This window comes from Balaenoptera acutorostrata, chromosome 5, assembly GCF_949987535.1.
Source record: "Balaenoptera acutorostrata chromosome 5, mBalAcu1.1, whole genome shotgun sequence".
NCBI classification, from domain to species: Eukaryota; Metazoa; Chordata; class Mammalia; order Artiodactyla; family Balaenopteridae; genus Balaenoptera; species Balaenoptera acutorostrata.
In genome coordinates, this window is record NC_080068.1 from 48,648,613 (window position 1) to 48,666,628 (window position 18,016).

Sequence of the window (18,016 nt, forward strand, 5' to 3'; positions counted from 1 at the left end):
ACCAACCAATCAGGGGAAGGTCACACACCTTTCAGTTCTCCCCCCACATTTTGCCTATAAAAACTCTTCCCTAAAAACCTTGGGAGAGTTCAGGCTTTTTGAGCACCAGCAGCGCATTTTCATTGTTCGGCCCTTGCAATTAACCTTTCTCTGCTCCAAACTCCAACATTTTGGCTTGTTTGGCCTCCCTGTGCCCCAGGCGCACGAACTGGGCTTGGCAACAGGAACTTATTAGAAATGTAAATTTTCAAGGTCCACCCCAGACGCTGACTGGCGCCAAGCAATTTGTGCCTGCAAGCCCTCCAGGTGGTGTGGATGCAGGCTAATGTTTGAGAATTACTAGTATTGATATTTACCATAATTATTTAAAACTTTTTACTCTTTTTAAATATAAGATTTTAATTTACTGTTTTCTCAGAGAGAAGAAAATACATTAGTAACACAAAAGAGAGAGGTTTATGTGAAGAGTAATCTAGTGCAACTCTACTATTTTTCCAGAAGCATACCATTATGAACACTCAACGTTAGTTCTAGTTAGCCAATAGGAAAAATGCTCTAATGGAAGGTTAGGGAATAATTCATTCATAGGCCAGTTAATAAGACCCTGGAATGCTCTTGCCCAGAGCAAGTTTTCCAACCATATTTCCTTGTTCTGGTTTGTTGTGCTCAGAAAGGCATCTTTCTAAGACATAATTAAGACCTTTAGCCATATCATACCTTTTAACTCAGGAGTGTCAGTTCTAGAAATATAGAGGAAACTAAATTATGCTCAAAGGTTTTCTCCAAAGCATTGTAAATAATAAGGTTAAGGGGGACCTGAAAGCAAGTTAAATGCCCCCAAACTAAGAAATGACTCCATAAATTAGAGCATCAATAGGATGAAATATTGCTCAATCATTAAAATGCTTTTCATATGAGATTTTAAATAATATGGGGAAATGCTTACTTTATATAACATCATGTGCGTACATGTTCCCTCTGTTTCTCTGTCTCTCTTTCTCTGTCAATTGAAAAAGATAATGGGAAGCACCAAAATATTAATACTGGTTATCTGAGTAGTAGGATTCTGAGTGATTTTTTTTCTATATTTATCAGTGTTTCTAAAGTTCTCTATAATAAGAGTATACTTACTCTATTAGTCAGAAGAAAACCCACAAATACAGTAATAGAGATTCTACTCTGTGAACTAGGGTCTTTAAATAACAATCAGTATGCTTTCAGAAGACCATAAATGTGGGAAACAAGTAGATATCTTTTTCTCTCCATCCTGCACTGCTCTTTTCTCATCCCACTCCTCCAACCCTTTTATTTCAACTTTCTTCACATCACTCTGCCATAACCCCATAACCAGACATACCGAGAAACTGAAGTGTAATTATTCAATATTTTAAAAATTTAAAATTGGTTAGTTAAATAGTTTAATTTATCTTAGAACACATAAAAAGGAGGTAAAATAGCCTAATGGTTAAGAGAACAGGCTTCAAAATCAGACAAATGTAGATTTGAATCTTAGTTTGCCACTTATAGGACCTCACACAAGTTTCAATTTCCTTAACTGTAAAATGAGAGTACCGCCCTTCTTACTAAACTCCAGCGAAGATGAAATGAGAGAATGCATATAAAGCATAAGATAGTAGTAGGCACTCAATAAAAGGTAACTGCTGTTACTGTTTTGTAGTTAATGCTACAGTTGATTTTAGTAAACAGCCCTTAAATTTTAATTTTCCTGTGGGAAAAAAGGCTTAGTGGAGTACAATGGTTGTTCACATCTTTTGGACTTCTTAGACCACTAAAATTTCAAAAACAATTGGGGAGACCTATATGGAGCCATCAAAATATTCTTTACAAAGTGAGTGTTATTAAAACCCACCAACAAATTTATCAGGACTATTATTTCATATAAGAAAAAGCCCTTGGGCTTCCCTGGTGGAGCAGTGCTTGAGAATCTGCCTGCTAATGCAGGGGACACGGATTCGCGCCCTGGTCTGGGAAGATCCCACATGCCGCGGAGCAACTAGGCCCGTGAGCCACAACTACTGAGCCTGCGCGTCTGGAGCCTGTGCTCCGCAACAAGAGAGGCCACAATAGTGAGAGGCCCGCGCACCGCGATGAAGAGTGGCCCCCGCTTGCCGCAACTACAGAAAGCCCTAGCACAGAAACGAAGACCCAACATAGCAATCAATCAATCAATCAATAAATCTTTGAAAAAAAAGAAAAAGCCCTTGAACATCCCTTAAAAAAAGTGGAAGACAGTCTCAGAGTAAAAGAAATCGTTCCCAAGAAAGGACAGTTGGCAACTGCATGACAAAATTATCCTTATTTTTTTTGTTTTGTCACATACCAGTAAACACTTAAGGACCAACACCAGTAAGCAAACTGGTAGCCTGATCCTTCATCCATAAGTTAAGTTGTTTTATCTACCTCATGGGATATTCATTCAACAAACACTAACAACTTGCTATTAAACAGAGGAATTCAGGATCAAATAAAGTATATAAAAACACCATACACAGTGCCTTGTATATTACAAAGCACCATTAAAATATACAATATTTTTAAAAATAAATAAATAAATAAATAAATATACAATATTGTTATTACAAAAAAATACAAATACTATAAATTGATTCCTAAGAGAAAAAAAAGGTTTTCCATCCACTTGTTTTAAGGGCTTAATCATTTTCTATATTCATGCTATCACAAAAGACATTAAGGAATTATTAGAATGAAGATTTTCCATATTTTTTCTTTAGAAAATAGTCATATTTGTGATGTAGCTCATGATTCTGCCATTCTCTGTCTTATGGGAACTGAGGATGTTGCTTTTCCCTCAGATGGTATGGCTCTCAAGGGAAAGTTATTAAGCTAGAAATTGTTGCTATAATTACCAGATTGTAGAATCTGAATACTAGGGAAGAAAATTTAACAGGATCTAAAAGTTAGGTTCAGACACAGAGCAAATTTTATTTTCTTAGTTTTGAAAGTATTATAAGATTTTCCAGTGTTAAAATTTACTTTCAAGTATGATGATCAAGAAATAACAAGACACCAAACTTAGAAATTAAAGAGTTTTTAATTTTCTCTGTTGTTTCTTGATCCACTGAAAATAATTTCTCAATGCAACACATTTAGGCAACTTTTTTGTCACTTTCTTTGGGTTCTACTTCTTTAGGCAATAATGACTCGATCTTTAGTAACAAACCTTCACTTGTTGAACTTCGAAGGAAAGCACGTACCACAAAGGGTCCTGAAAACAAAGACAAGAATCAATTTTCATTTTATTCCACAGATACCTAATGAGCAAATGCAAACATACAACAAGAAACTTTATAGGACTCGTGTTATATTTTCACTTGAAAAGTACTGATATTACTGAACTATTATTTTGAATTATAACAAAGGGAAGATCGCTTCATTTCTAGAGTAGAAGACAAACTAGCTGTACCATAGTATATTAGAGATTTATAGATGAAACTACACATATTCACTGATAATTCATTTCTCTCTTTCAGAAGGTGATCACCTAGAATTTATTTCATTGCAAAGTCAACAGTAAAGGGAACAGGTGATGATATTTACATTTGATGGCAAGAGTCTAAATATTTATTTAAAACAGTCAGCATAGATGCTAACTCTGTGTTACCAAACATTTAGTAAAATTCCTTAAAAATTAAAAAGCCTTTCATAAGAACAATGTTAAGGGACCCATTTCTCTTAAAATGGCAAAGAGAAGATAACTCCATTGCTTTTAGAGATTTACTGTTCATCATTCTACTCCTGATATAGGTTCAGAGGCTCCTATACTCAAAACAAAGTTCTCCATGAAAGAGAAGAATCTATACACATGCAATCACTAAGTACTATGGTCATATCTAGCACAACAGAATTAACAAATGAGGTATTTATTCACCAGTGTGTTTAACTCCCAAAGAAGGTTAAACATAACGTGAGATTGTGTTTTTTTGTGTTTTTTTTTGGTTACTTGCCTTTCTTTCTTTTATTTATTTATTTATTTATTTATTTATTTATTTATGGCTGTGTTGGGTCTTCGTTTCTGTGCGAGGGCTTTCTCCAGTTGTGGCAAGCGGGGGCCACCCCTCATCGCGGTGCGCGGGCCTCCCACCACCGCGGCCTCTCCCGCTGCGGAGCACAGGCTCCAGATGCGCAGGCTCAGCAACTGTGGCTCACGGGCCCAGTCGCTCCGTGGCATGTGGGATCTTCCCAGACCAGGGCTCGAACCCGTATCCCCTGCATTGGCAGGCAGACTCTCAACCACTGCGCCACCAGGGAAGCCCCGAGATTGTGTTTTAATTATACACTTGGTTTATAAAATGAAACATGACAGATTCCTATAATGGTAAGCCTGTAAGTGCAGAGTCAATTGAGGGTTACAGACTCTTGCTTGCTTTCAAGCAGCGGAAAGAGAACACGTTTGCCTGAGGAAGGACTGTGAATGGCAGGTAATGCAGTGGGTGCGACACGTGTTCCTAGCCTATGACACAGCTTCCACGTCAAGTTCCACTGTTCTCCATGAATCACCCCATTCATAGATAGTGATTCTTGTGACATGATTAAAAACCTTGTTTCTTTTCTAAAATAAATAAGATTAAGAAAGCCAACTGCTAGTACCAGTGACAAAGTGAATGGTCTGGCTTCAAAATACCATCTGTCTCATAAATGACTTTAGTTTCTGCTTAAACACTACTGTAAGTTTAAGGCAATCCGTTACAGTTTTCTTCCAAACTTTATTACATTTAATGGTAGAAATAATGTGGGAATTTATAAAGGTTTCACGATGTATTCCTTATTAATGTTAAAGAGGTCTCCTCTCCAAACAACTACAACTTCTTAATAAGGTCATTAGGAATCCTTTGGAGAATTAAATTGTATTTCTTTAATCCCTGGAAATATTATTGTTATTGCAGTTGCATATTAACTGGATTGTTTTCTTAATATTTTACATTTTTAAAGTATCACAGAGCTACAAGGAAGTCTACCCCAGAGAACCACTTACCCAAATTCAGCGGTCTTTGCCTACAAACTTCACTGATAACTGCTTGCAGATTGGCAGCTATCTGGTCACTTGACATATCCAGCTGAAAGAAAAGGATATATAACGTTAATGATGTGAAAGTGAGATGATAATACAATTTTTGATAACTGTATCAGTAGTTGTTCCAGACAGTTTTTTCAAATATTCAACTAGTGCAAATTATGTATTACGAGACCCTACTGTGAAAGAAAAAAACTTCCATAACTCTTTTTTCAGAATACTACATTAACATGTCTTTACATGTCAAGACTTAATTACCTTTTAGAACACATTATAGCAAAGTGTTTTAAAGTTGCTCCACTTGCGATTCCTTGAATTCCAAGTAATTTCCCCAAAGCAAATCCTGGGGCAGAATACACCATTCCCCCCACCCCTTCCCTATCACCAAGGAATTAGTGATATTCTTTCTTCAAGTTATTTGTTTATTTTTTAAAAGAAACTAAGAAAATATTTAGAAGTTAATGCTTTCAAAAGTCCAAAATGAAACTACTTGACAACACACATTCACATAACATATCCCACACAGAGACATTTTCAAGATGCTATGCTAACACTCTAACTCTGTAGTAACAATTATCGTGCTACCTAGTAAAAGCTACAGTAAGTAAATATATAGTGAATGAGCCCTATTCATAAAACACCTAAACCCAGCACACATCTTTGGAAAGTCCTTGAGTTTATCATTCAAATTCAGTGCATGTTATTCTTCTTAAATATACCAGTTAAAATCAGTTCTATTGCATTCCTATGTTTAGAGGATTTTGCACTTTGCCAAGTGAATCCAGTTTTTAAAATTCATATAAAACTTATTAATAGTGTAATTGGCAAAAATTAGACAGTAAGAGTTCAAACAAGAATTCTATTTTCCAATGACTCTTGAGACCATTGTGAGAAATGTGGTACTTAAGCATAAAGAGAATTCCTCCTGAAACAAATTATTATCATCATCATCAGACAACATTTATTCAACATTCACTTAGGCATGATGCAGTACCAAACCCTAAATGAGAAGGTTTGGGCATTACTGGAGGAATTTTCACTTTATGCCAATCCACAAGTGGGAGTTTGGAGAGGGAAGAAATCAAGCAATGCTTAGTTCTCCTTATTAAATCCATAGAACTTATAGACTTTAAGTTGTATTGAAGTAAGTAGTTCACTGACAGACAGGGCATCTTACATTTGCTATGGTAAAAAAAAGAAAACAAAACACCAAGAGTATCAACATGTGTCCTTTCATTCCTCTCTTAATTCTCCACTTTCCCTCAAAATGTCCTCCTTTCTATTATCAACTGAAGTAACCAACACAGCTCTAAGGAGTTCCTTTACCCTTTGTAAAGACCTATACCTACCTTAGATTTGGGAAAGCAATAGATACAAGAAAAAGCAAGAGGTCCAATATATCTTCCTTGATAGTTACAAGCTATACTGTTGGACTGTATATACTAAACTTCTCAGATTTTTGTAATTGTACTTTCTGCAGACTTATATTGCCATTCCTACAATAAGCTAACAACATAGGCTTTAGAAATGCAAAACAAAAAAAACAAACAACAAGAACAAAAAAGAAATGCAAAACAGATGCCTTCAATGGTTTCATTAAGTTTTAAAATATACAAATTGTTTTAAAATAGTTTACACTTTTGTCCAAATTTTAGCACCTCTAATTATCAGTACTATGTCCTCTACTGAATCTTAAAATATATTTTTAGCCATAATACCTCATTTTACTTTTTCTTTTAGATATTTTGTAAAATTACGAAAAAGATATATTTTATGGGCATAACTTTGGTTACACAGTTGACTACCGATGACAAGATAGCTATGTAAAAAACAAATGTATGCATGCATGCATGCATTTTATCAAAACTTGCATAGGAAATTTATTTGGGCCGAGAATGATCTAGAGATAACTCAGGAAAGCAACATTTACAAGCTTCTCCATCTATATCTCAGTTGCTCTGTTCTTCCAGTAGTGCTTTTCCACAGCGTAACATTTTGTGGCCTGACAAAGGTAAGGAGGACCATTTTGAGGATATATTATCTGTTAGATTCTCAATAGCAGAGCATTAGACTTGGCAAAGCAGGAAAAAAGTGGGGGCGGGGGGAGTGGAACGGGTTGACCTTGAAGGCAATATTGAACTATGTTAAGCATTGTATTTTTGTGTGTACATATGTGTGTATTTGAATATATAATAGTCACAACAGTACCTATATGTTTAGCTAAAGTGATTGTCCACTACAGGGCAAAATAGTTATTCCTTGTTCTGTAGCATAAATGTTTTTAAGAAAAGACTGATTTACTGAATCCTCCCTTCTGCTTAACATCCTTATTATATCAGAAATAATTCCCTAAGCAGACTAGATGGAAGACTTCCTAAAGATGTCAGGGTGGTGGCTCAATCGATACAGCTGAACTATACCTCTTTGCTTTAACTCTCAGATTTTCCTCTTTCTATGCAATTCCTAACCTTTGTCTTCAATCACTCTCTACCATTATGAGAAAACTAAAAAACTGTGGTTCTTAACCATTGTTTGTCCCTTTGAGATGCAGACATATGCAGGACAAACTACAGTCATGAGAGTGTGTGATTCTTAAACTTTTTTCGGGTTATCAAACCTTGCTCCAGAAAAATGCACACAGGCACACAAAAATTTTAGCCTATGCTTTTAGGATCTTCAAGGATTCTTTGATTAAAAGAAAGGGGAAGAGAGAAGAAAGGCTCCTGAGGAAAGGGGCTCAGTTAAAAGGGCTACACTTTGAGAACCACCAGTGTCGCTGTTTAATTCGGCTCAAATACTTTGAAGGACTAAGGACAACAGTATGGAAAAAGGATTCAACTTAATTTTCTACATTTTACAGAGGACAGAAATAAAAAAGAAACAGCAAAGTATGTGTGCACAGTTTTTAAATAATCACATGTTCCACCTAAAGTGGCCAGCTTGTGTCACTGTAAATGTCGTAACAGCCTCTAGATGACTGATCATCTCTAGCTGGGAACTGCAGAGAGGACTGCTGCTTTGGATAAGCACTTGTTAGAACACCTGACCTCCAAAACCCCTTCCAAGTGCAATGTTCTAGGGTTACAAAAAGGGTAGCCTGGCAATGGTTTCTGCAGGTGGGCCAATACTCAATTCCCTTGACTCCTGAAAGTCTAAACCAAGAAAAGGAAGACAAGACAGTCTGTGTATCTCCTATACAACATTAAGTAATAGTAGTATTAGTAGTAGTAGTAGTAGTAGTGGCAGCGGCAGCGGCAGCAGCAGCAGTAATAATAATAATAATACTAGAGCAGCTCTATTTATTGGGTGCTTACTCTAAGCCAAACTCTGTTCTAAGCATTACGTAGATATTCTCATTCATTTCTCCCAAGTATCCTAAAGATGGGAACCATTATCATTCCTCTTTTACAATTAGAAACTGAGACTTAGAAAACTTTGTAACTTATTCAAAAGCACCCACATGATAAGGAGTGGCCCAGCAGCTATGTGCATGAGCTCTAAAGGCAGAGAAATGTGACTCTGAACCCCATTTCCACCATTTACTAGCTTGTGACCCTGGACACAGCTAGTAAGTGTTGGTAATCCTTATGAAAATTAAAGTGTCAGTTGTCTGGGAAACACAAATGAGTTGGTTATAAACTAAGGGGAGAAAAAGAGGAAACTAAGTGAAATACTGAAAGGGAAAGAATATACATTTAAGTGGGAAAAATATGAATTTTTCTTTCCACCTAATGAATCCTTTCCTACCTTCCCAGTTTTTAGATGTTAACAGCATACAATCCAGCAACATTTACTTGGCCTTCACTCTTTGTGGAGCAACATGCTGGGGACTAGGAACAGAAAGATGAGTAAGATACAAACCTTACCGTCAAGGAGCTTCCCATCTGGTCACTAAAATACAACATGACAGGTGCTACCCTAATCACATGAACGAAGTGCCACAAGGGTAGAGAGGAAGAAGTGACTGACTTTGACAGAGAAGGCTTCACAAAGGTTATATTTAAATTGAGTCTTAAAGGATGAAGAATTCTGAAGGACAAAGAGGGTCTTCTAGGCAGATGGAGCAGCAAGAGGTAATGTGAGAACAGGCGGATCAGGTGACCAGAAGGCAGCTCACTACATCTAGGCCCAGGGTTGCAAACTCAAATGGCCACAGTGGCCAGAGCAGGGAACATGCATGACGGAAGAGGACTGGGCTTGAGTGCATGTGCACACAGGACCCACGGGACACAGGCTGTGCATAGGTGGAGAGCACTGCTCCACAGGGAAGAAGCAGCAGCCGTTCAGTGCTAACAGAATGTTACCCTGAGGGCTCTGAGGCCGGTTTATCAGAACTCTTGACTGGTGAAGAACAACTAGAAATCAGGATTTCTATGTGACATCATCTAGTTTTTAAATGCTGAATCAATAAAACAAAACAAGTCTGGGGGCCAAACTCAGCCTGTAAGCTGCCAATTTGTAACTCTAGACTTCAAGCTGCATCACTGAACGTAACAGGAAATCCTGAATTTGAACTTGACATAGTGATTTGACACTAAATTATAAAAAGATCTGAATGTAAAGCTAAAGATTTTAGAATATATTCTGTCAACAGTGAGAAGCTACTTAATGTTTTTAAGCAGACAAATGGTATTTCTGGTTTACGTTTTAGAAAGAATTTTAGAGGAAGGGTGTAAAACAGGAGTTGGCAAACTTTCTCTGTAAATGGTCAGACAGTAAATGTTTTGGGCTTTGCAGGCCTAACGGTTTCTGTCACAAATACTCAATTCTGCGGTTGTGGTGCAAATGTCATCATAGACAATACATAAACAAATGACCACAGCTGTGCTTCAAGAAAACTTTACTTTCAAAAACAGGTGGAGAGCTGGAAGTGGCCCACAGGCCACAGTTTGCAGACCTCCGGTGTGGAAGATAGACCAAAGGATGTCTGAGAAAGTGAATGGGCAAAAGAAACCATTACTTTTTGCTAAAGCAGAAAAGATTTTTGTTTTGTTGTGTTTAACAGAAAGCTTTGTTGGGTGCTGATAGACTTTTGGTATCCTACAATGCATCTACTATGCAGATGAGGCAAAAAAATGTTTTGTCAAGCTAAGAATTGTACTGCCATTTAAAATAAAAGTAGGAAAAATGCTTAGCAACTGTTTCAACAACTGCCATAAATTTTATATATGCACTTGAAACAAGATGTTGCACGGGGCCTTTCTGGAAGTTTCTTCAGGACTGATGACCAGGGCCTAAATCTGAAAGCAAAAAAGGCATGTAGTGCGTGCCCTATATTTTAAAGAAAGATGACAACAATTAAGGCCAAAAAGTTCTCACCATAATCAACAACCATGCTAAGTAGAAGCAGGCCAAGAGGCAAGGCTCCAAGAGGCTCTTGTGTAGAGACTGGGGGCACTGCCAGAAGAAGATACTAGCTTGCTGAACATATGCTTGGAGGACATCAAATCAGTACGAGCTGGCCACTGGCCAGAGAAGTGGCAACAACCAAAGCAGGGACCACAGATACAGGCAGACAAGACGGGGCAGTTGCCTCTTCTCCCTATTCCCTTTGCTAAGCCTCTACCACAGAAGAGTTAGGCCTGGAACAGGGAGTGGGGTGAGGTATTTAGAACTGAATCAAGTCACTGCAGCACTCTACAGTCTAGAGTGGGAGAAGGTGAGTGAAATTTTACTAAGCCCTCCCTGCTTCAGATCACGAGCTATAAAAGCCTGGTTCCAAATTGAACAAGGAAAATCTCTGGATATGAGATTACAGTTTTGAACTGAATCTCACTGCACTTTTAATTACTGAGAGCCACTAGAATTATGCCTGTCACCTAACATGCCTGTGCATAACAGAGAAGAAAAATTGTACATGGCACACTTGGAATCAGGGGATGGAGAAGACTATTTCATGTTTGTACGCCACTAAATTCAGACTTTTCAATAGAGCTGTACATTTACACATAGACTGTATTCTGTGCACATGAGAATTTATGTGAATTTATGTTCATAGGAATCATGGTTATAATAATGAGTGATACTGGAAACAATCTAAATGCCCAAGAAAAGGAGTAAAATTGAATAAATTACGATATATCCACAATACAGCTATGAAAATAATACTTTGTAAGAATTTTAATGATTTCGGAGAATATTCAAGATACAGTAATTAAGGAAACGAGAATAGAAAACTCAATATATAGTATGACAGCAATTACATAAAAAATAAATGCATAGTGCCTTGGAAATCTCCTCCCCTTTCCTAGAGCCCTGATGATATGCCTGCCTCCTACCCCTTAAAATTCATTTACTCCCCTCCCCTCAGGGAGAAGGTGTTTTTAGGGCTCGAGGCTTCCCTTTTCCATTCCTTCATCAAGGTTTCTGAATAAGGTTTCTGCTCTGCTACACACACACACAAATACATGCATAGAGAAAGAGCAGTAATGAAAAGCACTAAAATGTTACCAATTGCAATTTTAAAATAACGTTTATATTCTTATTTATGCTATTCAGTATTTTTCAAATATTATTATTATGTGCATGTTATCACCTGTTGATAAAAAAAAACAAACTAGTTTTAGTTTAGCATTTTAAACTATAAAACCAGTCCTTTGGGCTTCCCTGGTGGCGCAGTGGTTGAGAATCTGCCTGCTAATGCAGGGGACACGGGTTCGAGCCCTGGTCTGGGAAGATCCCACATGCCACGGAGCAGCTGGGCCCGTGAGCCACAATTGCTGAGCCTGCGCGTCTGGAGCCTGTGCCCCGTGACGGGAGGGGCCGCGATAGAGAAAGGCCCGCGCACCGCGATGAAGAGCGGTCCCCGCACCGCGATGAAGAGTGGCCCCCGCTTGCCGCAACTGGAGAAAGCCCTCGCACGAACCGAAGACCCAACACAGCCAAAAATAAATAAATAAATAAATAAATAAATAAGAAAATCCTTAAAAAAAAAAAAAAAAAAAACCAGTCCTTTAAGATGCTATAAATGACAAGGCATACTTTATCTCTTCACGTTTCCCTGAAACAAAATAAAAACCATTCTCACTGTTGGTACTGAGGGATAGACCCAGACCTCCACATCCCCCCACCACCATGGGTCCTAACAGCTAATTATGTTGTTACAGGCTTATATATATATTTTTTGAATTGAAAGGCAGTAAAAGTAACCTTTTTGGGGGTGTACAGTTCTATAAATTTTAACTCCTGCATATATTTGAGTAACTACTACCACAGTACTGGACACAGAACCCAAAAAATCCTACCTCATCCCTCATGTGGCCTCTCTTAGCCACTCCTAATCCCTGGTAACTTTTCATCTCTTTAAAAATGTCATACAGATGGAATAATTATATGTAACCTTTGTTTTCTTTCCTCCATAATTTAAAAAATTATGGTAAAATATACATAAAATTTACCATTTTAACCATTCTGAAGTATACAGTTCATTGGCATTAAGTACATTCACATTGTTGTACAACTCTGACCACCATCTATCTCTAGAACTCCTTCTATCTCCTGCATCTAAAAGTCTGTACCCATTAAACACTAACTCCCCATTCCCTTCAACCCCCAGCCCCTGACAACTACCATTCTACTTTCTGTTTCTATGAACTTAACTGCTCTAGGTACCTCATATCACATCTGGAATCATATAATATTTGTCCTTAGAGTGTAGGAAGTGCAAGTGTCAGAATTTCCTTCCTTTTTAAGGCTGAATAATATTCTACTGTATGTACATACGCATTTTGTTTATCCGTCCAGCCTTAGATGGACACTTGGGTTGCTTCCACCTTTTGGCTATTGTGAACAATGCTGCTATGAACATGGGTATACATATACCTCTCTGAGTCCCTGCTTTCAATTCTTTGGGGTATATATCTATAAGCGGAATTGATGGATCTTATGGTAATTCTGTTTAATTTTTTGAGGAACCGCCATACCATCTTCCACAGCAGCTGTACCACTTCACATCCCCATCAGCAATGCTCCCCATTCTCGCCAACACTAATTTCTGTTTTTTTGGTAACAGCCATTTCAGTAGGTGTAGTGCAGCATCTCATTTGGTTTTAATTTGCATTTTCTTGATGGCTAATGATGCTGAGCATCTTTCATGTGTTTATTGGCTATTTGTATATCTTATTTGGAGAAATGTATGTTCAGATACTTTGCTCACTTTACTTATCTTTTTATTATTGAGTTATAAGAGTACTTTATGGGGCTTCCCTGGTGGCGCAGTGGTTGAGAATCTGCCTGCCAATGCAGGGGACACGGGTTCGAGCCCTGGTCTGGGAGGATCCCACATGCCGCGGAGCAACTGAGCCTGTGCGTCTGGAGCCCGTGCTCCGCAACGGGAGAGGCTGCGACAGTGAGAGGCCCGCGCACCGCGATGAAGAGTGGCACCCGCTCGCCGCAACTGGAGAAAGCCCTCGCACAGAAACGAAGACCCAACGCAGCCAAAAATAAATAAATTAATTAAAAAAAAAAAGAGTACTTTATATATTTTAGATACAAGTCTCTTATCAGGTATATATATAGTTTGCAGATATTTTCTGCCATTCAGTGGCTTGCCATATCATTCTGTTGATAGTGTCCTTTGATGCACAAAAGTCTTGTTTTGATAAAATACAATTTATCTCTTTTGTTACCTGTGCTTTTGGTGTCAGTATGTAACCTTTTGAGATACTTTCACTCAGGTTACAGTATGTAACCTTTTGAGACTGACCTAAATTGTTGTGTCTATCAATAGTTCACACCTTTTTTTATCACTGAGTCATACTCCATTATACGGACGTACCACATGTTTTTTTTATGTTTTTTTTTTTAATCCATTCACACATAGAAGGATAACTGAGTTTTTTCCATCTTTTGATGATTATCAATACAGTTCCTATAAATATTTGTGTTCAGATATTTGTGTGAATGTTAAGTTTTGATTTCACCACAAATGTTTCAACTCTATGGGAATGGGATTGGTGGACCTTACAGTAAACGTATGTTTAGCTTTACAAGACACTATCAAACTGTTTTCTAGAGTGGCTGTACTATTTTGTATTCCAACCATCAATGTATGAGAGTTTCTCCATAATCTTGCCATTTTTTAAAAAAGTAATTTTCTGCACAATACTTCCTCCTTTCCTTTTGAGACGCCGATGATATGAAAGTTAGATCTTTGCTATCGTCCCATAGGGCCTTGATGGTCTTTTTTATTTTTTTTCCCAATCTTTCATCTCTGTTTTTTAGATTGAATAATTTTTAAGATCTACCTTCAAGTTCTCTGACTCTTTCCTCTGTCACCTCCATTAATTTCAGCTCCAGAAGTTAATGCACAATTTTTATGAGATCCCTTTCCTAAGTACCCTGCCCCTTGATATCCCCAGTACTTTCTGGTTCCCTGGGGCTCTCCTTTTCAGCACTCTGCCCAGAAAGCTGAGGTTTTACTTACATTTTGCCTCTTACTTCCTCCAACTGTTTTGGCAGTGGGGGCCAACTGGCAGGAAGACAGAGAAGATAAGAAAAGGGTGCATGCCCCTACCTCTTGAGACCATAGATCCTCCAATCAGAAAGTAAGGCAGCCCCTTTCCTCAATTTTACACACCTGTGTCTTCCTCTGCACCCACTGTCACTGTGAGGAGCCATGATCTCTATTTCCCAAGCCTGAGGTAGAGGGCTTCTCTTAGAGCTCTCCTGGGGCGCTCTCTGCCTGCATTGATGTCCGCTTCCCGGTTTCAGGCTATGTTGAGACCAGGCCATGTGACAACACAAAAGGAAAAATGGCAAACTCACCGCCAGTTTGGTGGTACTTCAAATTCTGGCCTTCCCTAATTCACCTGCTACTATTGACTTTTCAGAGTCTTTAAATAGCTGCTCAATGCATTCTGTCCAGGTTTTATAATAGGTGCACTCATTGAGAGAGATAGGGTGTCATGTGATTATTACACCATCTCACTTGGAACCAGAACTTCCCAGGCTTATGTTTTATATATTTATATTTTAGGGTTGGCAAACTTTTTCTGTAAAGGACCAAAGAGTAAATATTTTAGGCTTGGAGGGTCACATATGATTTCTGTTGCATATTCTTTTTTTATACAACCTCTTAAAAGACCATTCTAAGCTCACAGGTGGTACAAAAACAGACCATAGAGCCATTGTTTTCCAACTCCTGTATTAGAATACATTATTTATCTCCAAGTATACAAAAATTCATGCAAAGACAAGTTGTAGTATGATTTATGCCTTACATCACTTTAACAAATCAATATCTTTACCAAAATCTACGGGCGCTGTAAGGCAAAAGCAGCCTTCATCATTGCTCATGATAAAGTTGTTTGAAAAATCCATAATTTTGTGTTACATTTAATATATTTAATAACTCATAATAGGATCTTATAGATGTTTTATTGTTTACTGTAAATACTATATTACTAAATGTAATTATTTGTTTAGAAGTAACACTAATGAAAATTGCAGGGAATTATCTTTCAGATCCATTCAGTTTCTTCTACCAGGATTTGGATAAAGACAGAATTCAGTAAAAGCTATCATACTTATCACTGGTTTTTGAAATAAAGCTAAAAAAAGAAAGCTGTGTGTGCAGTATACTGACAATTACTTATTAACAAATGGGTTGGCAAACAAAGGAAAGCAAGTCAGTTTACTTCCCTACTGCGTGTTATGTCACATATTTTTCATCATGTGTTATTCTATTGAGCAATGATCACTACATTGTTGAGTTACTGCAATGAATTAAAAAGCAAAGTTAGCTGTTTCTCTCAAATGGTATGGTTTTTCTTATGCTATTATTTATATCTGATTGAAGGGGAGAGTCACACTTCCAATCCCAAAAGTTCTGGGAAATTAAAATCTGATTTCATGACAGTATAGATAAGAAAACTAAAAATGATAATAAACTATTTTTAATTCTAATATGCCTACTGGTAAGAACACTGATGAAAATCCATACAATGGATATACCCTAAAATACTACAAGGACTATTCATCCCAGTTAAATAAATATACATCTCTCACAATAAAGCATCAAGCAAAATGCTGGCACATACTGGGTCCAGGATAAACCTTATTTTCTCCTCTTTCTTAGCCCCATACTTTTAGATATCTAAGATCTACTGCCAGTCTACTTCTTTTATTTTTAATGAGAACTAAAAAGTATAGAATTTGACTTTCATATTCTACAGTTTATTTTCCACCTTTAAATTTCCTTACCTATGACACAGTACACTGCAATATACCAAAAATAATGCAATGAAAGAAAAGTTAATCATCAGCTGGAAGAAACAGAGGAAAAGGAGGAGGGGAAGTGGCAATGAGCCATGAGCCAATAAGCTGCCGCCTTGTATCCAACTATTGTTTGTATCTAATTGATTTAAGCAATACTCCTTGCTTGCCACTTTCTCAACTTGTGGATCTAGCTGCTTCAAAATAAGGCTTCATTTTCCATGCGCTATACTATTCACACCTTGTTTAACTGAACTCCGACACATTCACTTTTCCTGTTCTAACATGTTAGCTAAATCTGAAGGCTCTGATTTCAACACAAGATTTTACTATGCTTATATTCCCTTGCCCTGAACTTGTTTCTTTTTGTTACCATATACATCATCTTTTATCAGCTGGCAAGTTGACAATATTCTTGCCACAAAACAATTCACTATTACACAAGCAAAACATAGTGATACACACCTATGAATGGAACATGTCTACAACTTTAAAAAGAGGGGGGAGAAAGAACATCAAAGACACTGCCTTTATATTAAGTATGTCAAAGATCCAAGTATATTTGAAACCCAGACAAGAAACACTAGTTAAATCAGGTCTTGGCATGATTTATTATAAACAGAAATCTGAGATGTCCTATCCTCTGTTTTTTTATTTTTCTTTTAAGAAAATGGTTTGATTTGCCAATAGCATTATTATTTACAAGTCCTCAAAATCTGGATATTTACATGATTGTAAAAGGGTTCCAGTTGTTTTTCCTTTAATGCTATGATAACCATTCATGTCAAAGCTAGGCTATTATATTACATTTAAAAGATGTTCTTCAAAATTTCAATTATATTTAATGAAGTTTTTAGAAGTCTTCCTCAATCTAAATTATTTAAGATTTTATGTTCTAATTCCATATTAATAAATTAAAAGAAAAGAAATAGCAATAGTTTCTAAATCAAAACAGAACAAGTGGCATACATATTTTGAAAGTACAGTTTCTTTAGAATACTTTACTCTTTTATTTACTTAAGTTGATTTCACAGGATACTAGTAGGAATCTGTCTTGTGGTATAAGAAAATAAATAGGAAAAGTAGGACTCCACTCACTCACAGGAGGAATCAATGTTTCATAATAAACTTACTGACACCACTAATTTGGAATTAGTAATAATTCAAAGACTGTCAAATATGTTTTAAAAGTTTTATGATGTAATGAATGTGAATGTAATGAATATGATGTAATGAATGTGATATAATGAATGTGAATTAAGATTACAGAAAAATATTTAAACATCTTTAGAGAACATTTACATTAAAAACACTGTTTAATATAAACCACTGATTTGTTAATTACATAGCATAATTAACTGAGGCAGCATCTATCAAGCAACATTTTTGGATTAGATACTCTATGTTATCAGTTAGTTGTATTTCATTGAAAAACTATTCTGTGGCATTCACTTTCAACTAATTCACATTAATTTTCCCATAAATTTAATTCTATTTTTCATGTCTTTCCAACATGTAGGTGGATGAACAAGGAGGTAGGGAAGAGTAGAGAAGAGAAAAAAAAAAGAGATACAGAAAAAGAAAATAGAAAAGAAAAACTTCAGAGAGCTATTAAAAGAAGGAAAAAATAAAAGGAAAGAGAAAGAGGGAGGAAGGAAGAAGGAAGGGAAAAGGGAGCCTGAAAACAAGTATCAGAAACAAACTACATTAAAAAAAAAAAACCCTACAAATAATAACAATTATTTTTAA

The 18,016-nt window shown here is 36.9% G+C and overlaps 1 protein-coding gene across 5 annotated transcripts in view; it reads right to left on the reverse strand.

Moving 5' to 3' along the window:
- The window catches only part of MRPL1 (mitochondrial ribosomal protein L1), a 134,591-nt gene that overhangs the window by 73,965 nt on the left and 42,610 nt on the right, over positions 1 to 18,016 (reverse strand). For 3 of the 5 annotated variants that reach the window (XM_007165587.2, XM_057546838.1, XM_007165589.2), the window contains exons 8-9: positions 5,015 to 5,096; positions 3,203 to 3,247 (exon numbers count right to left, since the gene is read on the reverse strand). In XM_007165587.2, coding sequence (XP_007165649.2) covers positions 3,203 to 3,247; positions 5,015 to 5,096 — 127 coding nt within the window. Of the gene's footprint in view, positions 1 to 946; positions 1,001 to 3,054; positions 3,248 to 5,014; positions 5,097 to 18,016 lie in introns of those variants that run through there. The other 2 variants (XM_057546839.1, XM_007165590.2) reach the window with 2 other exon arrangements.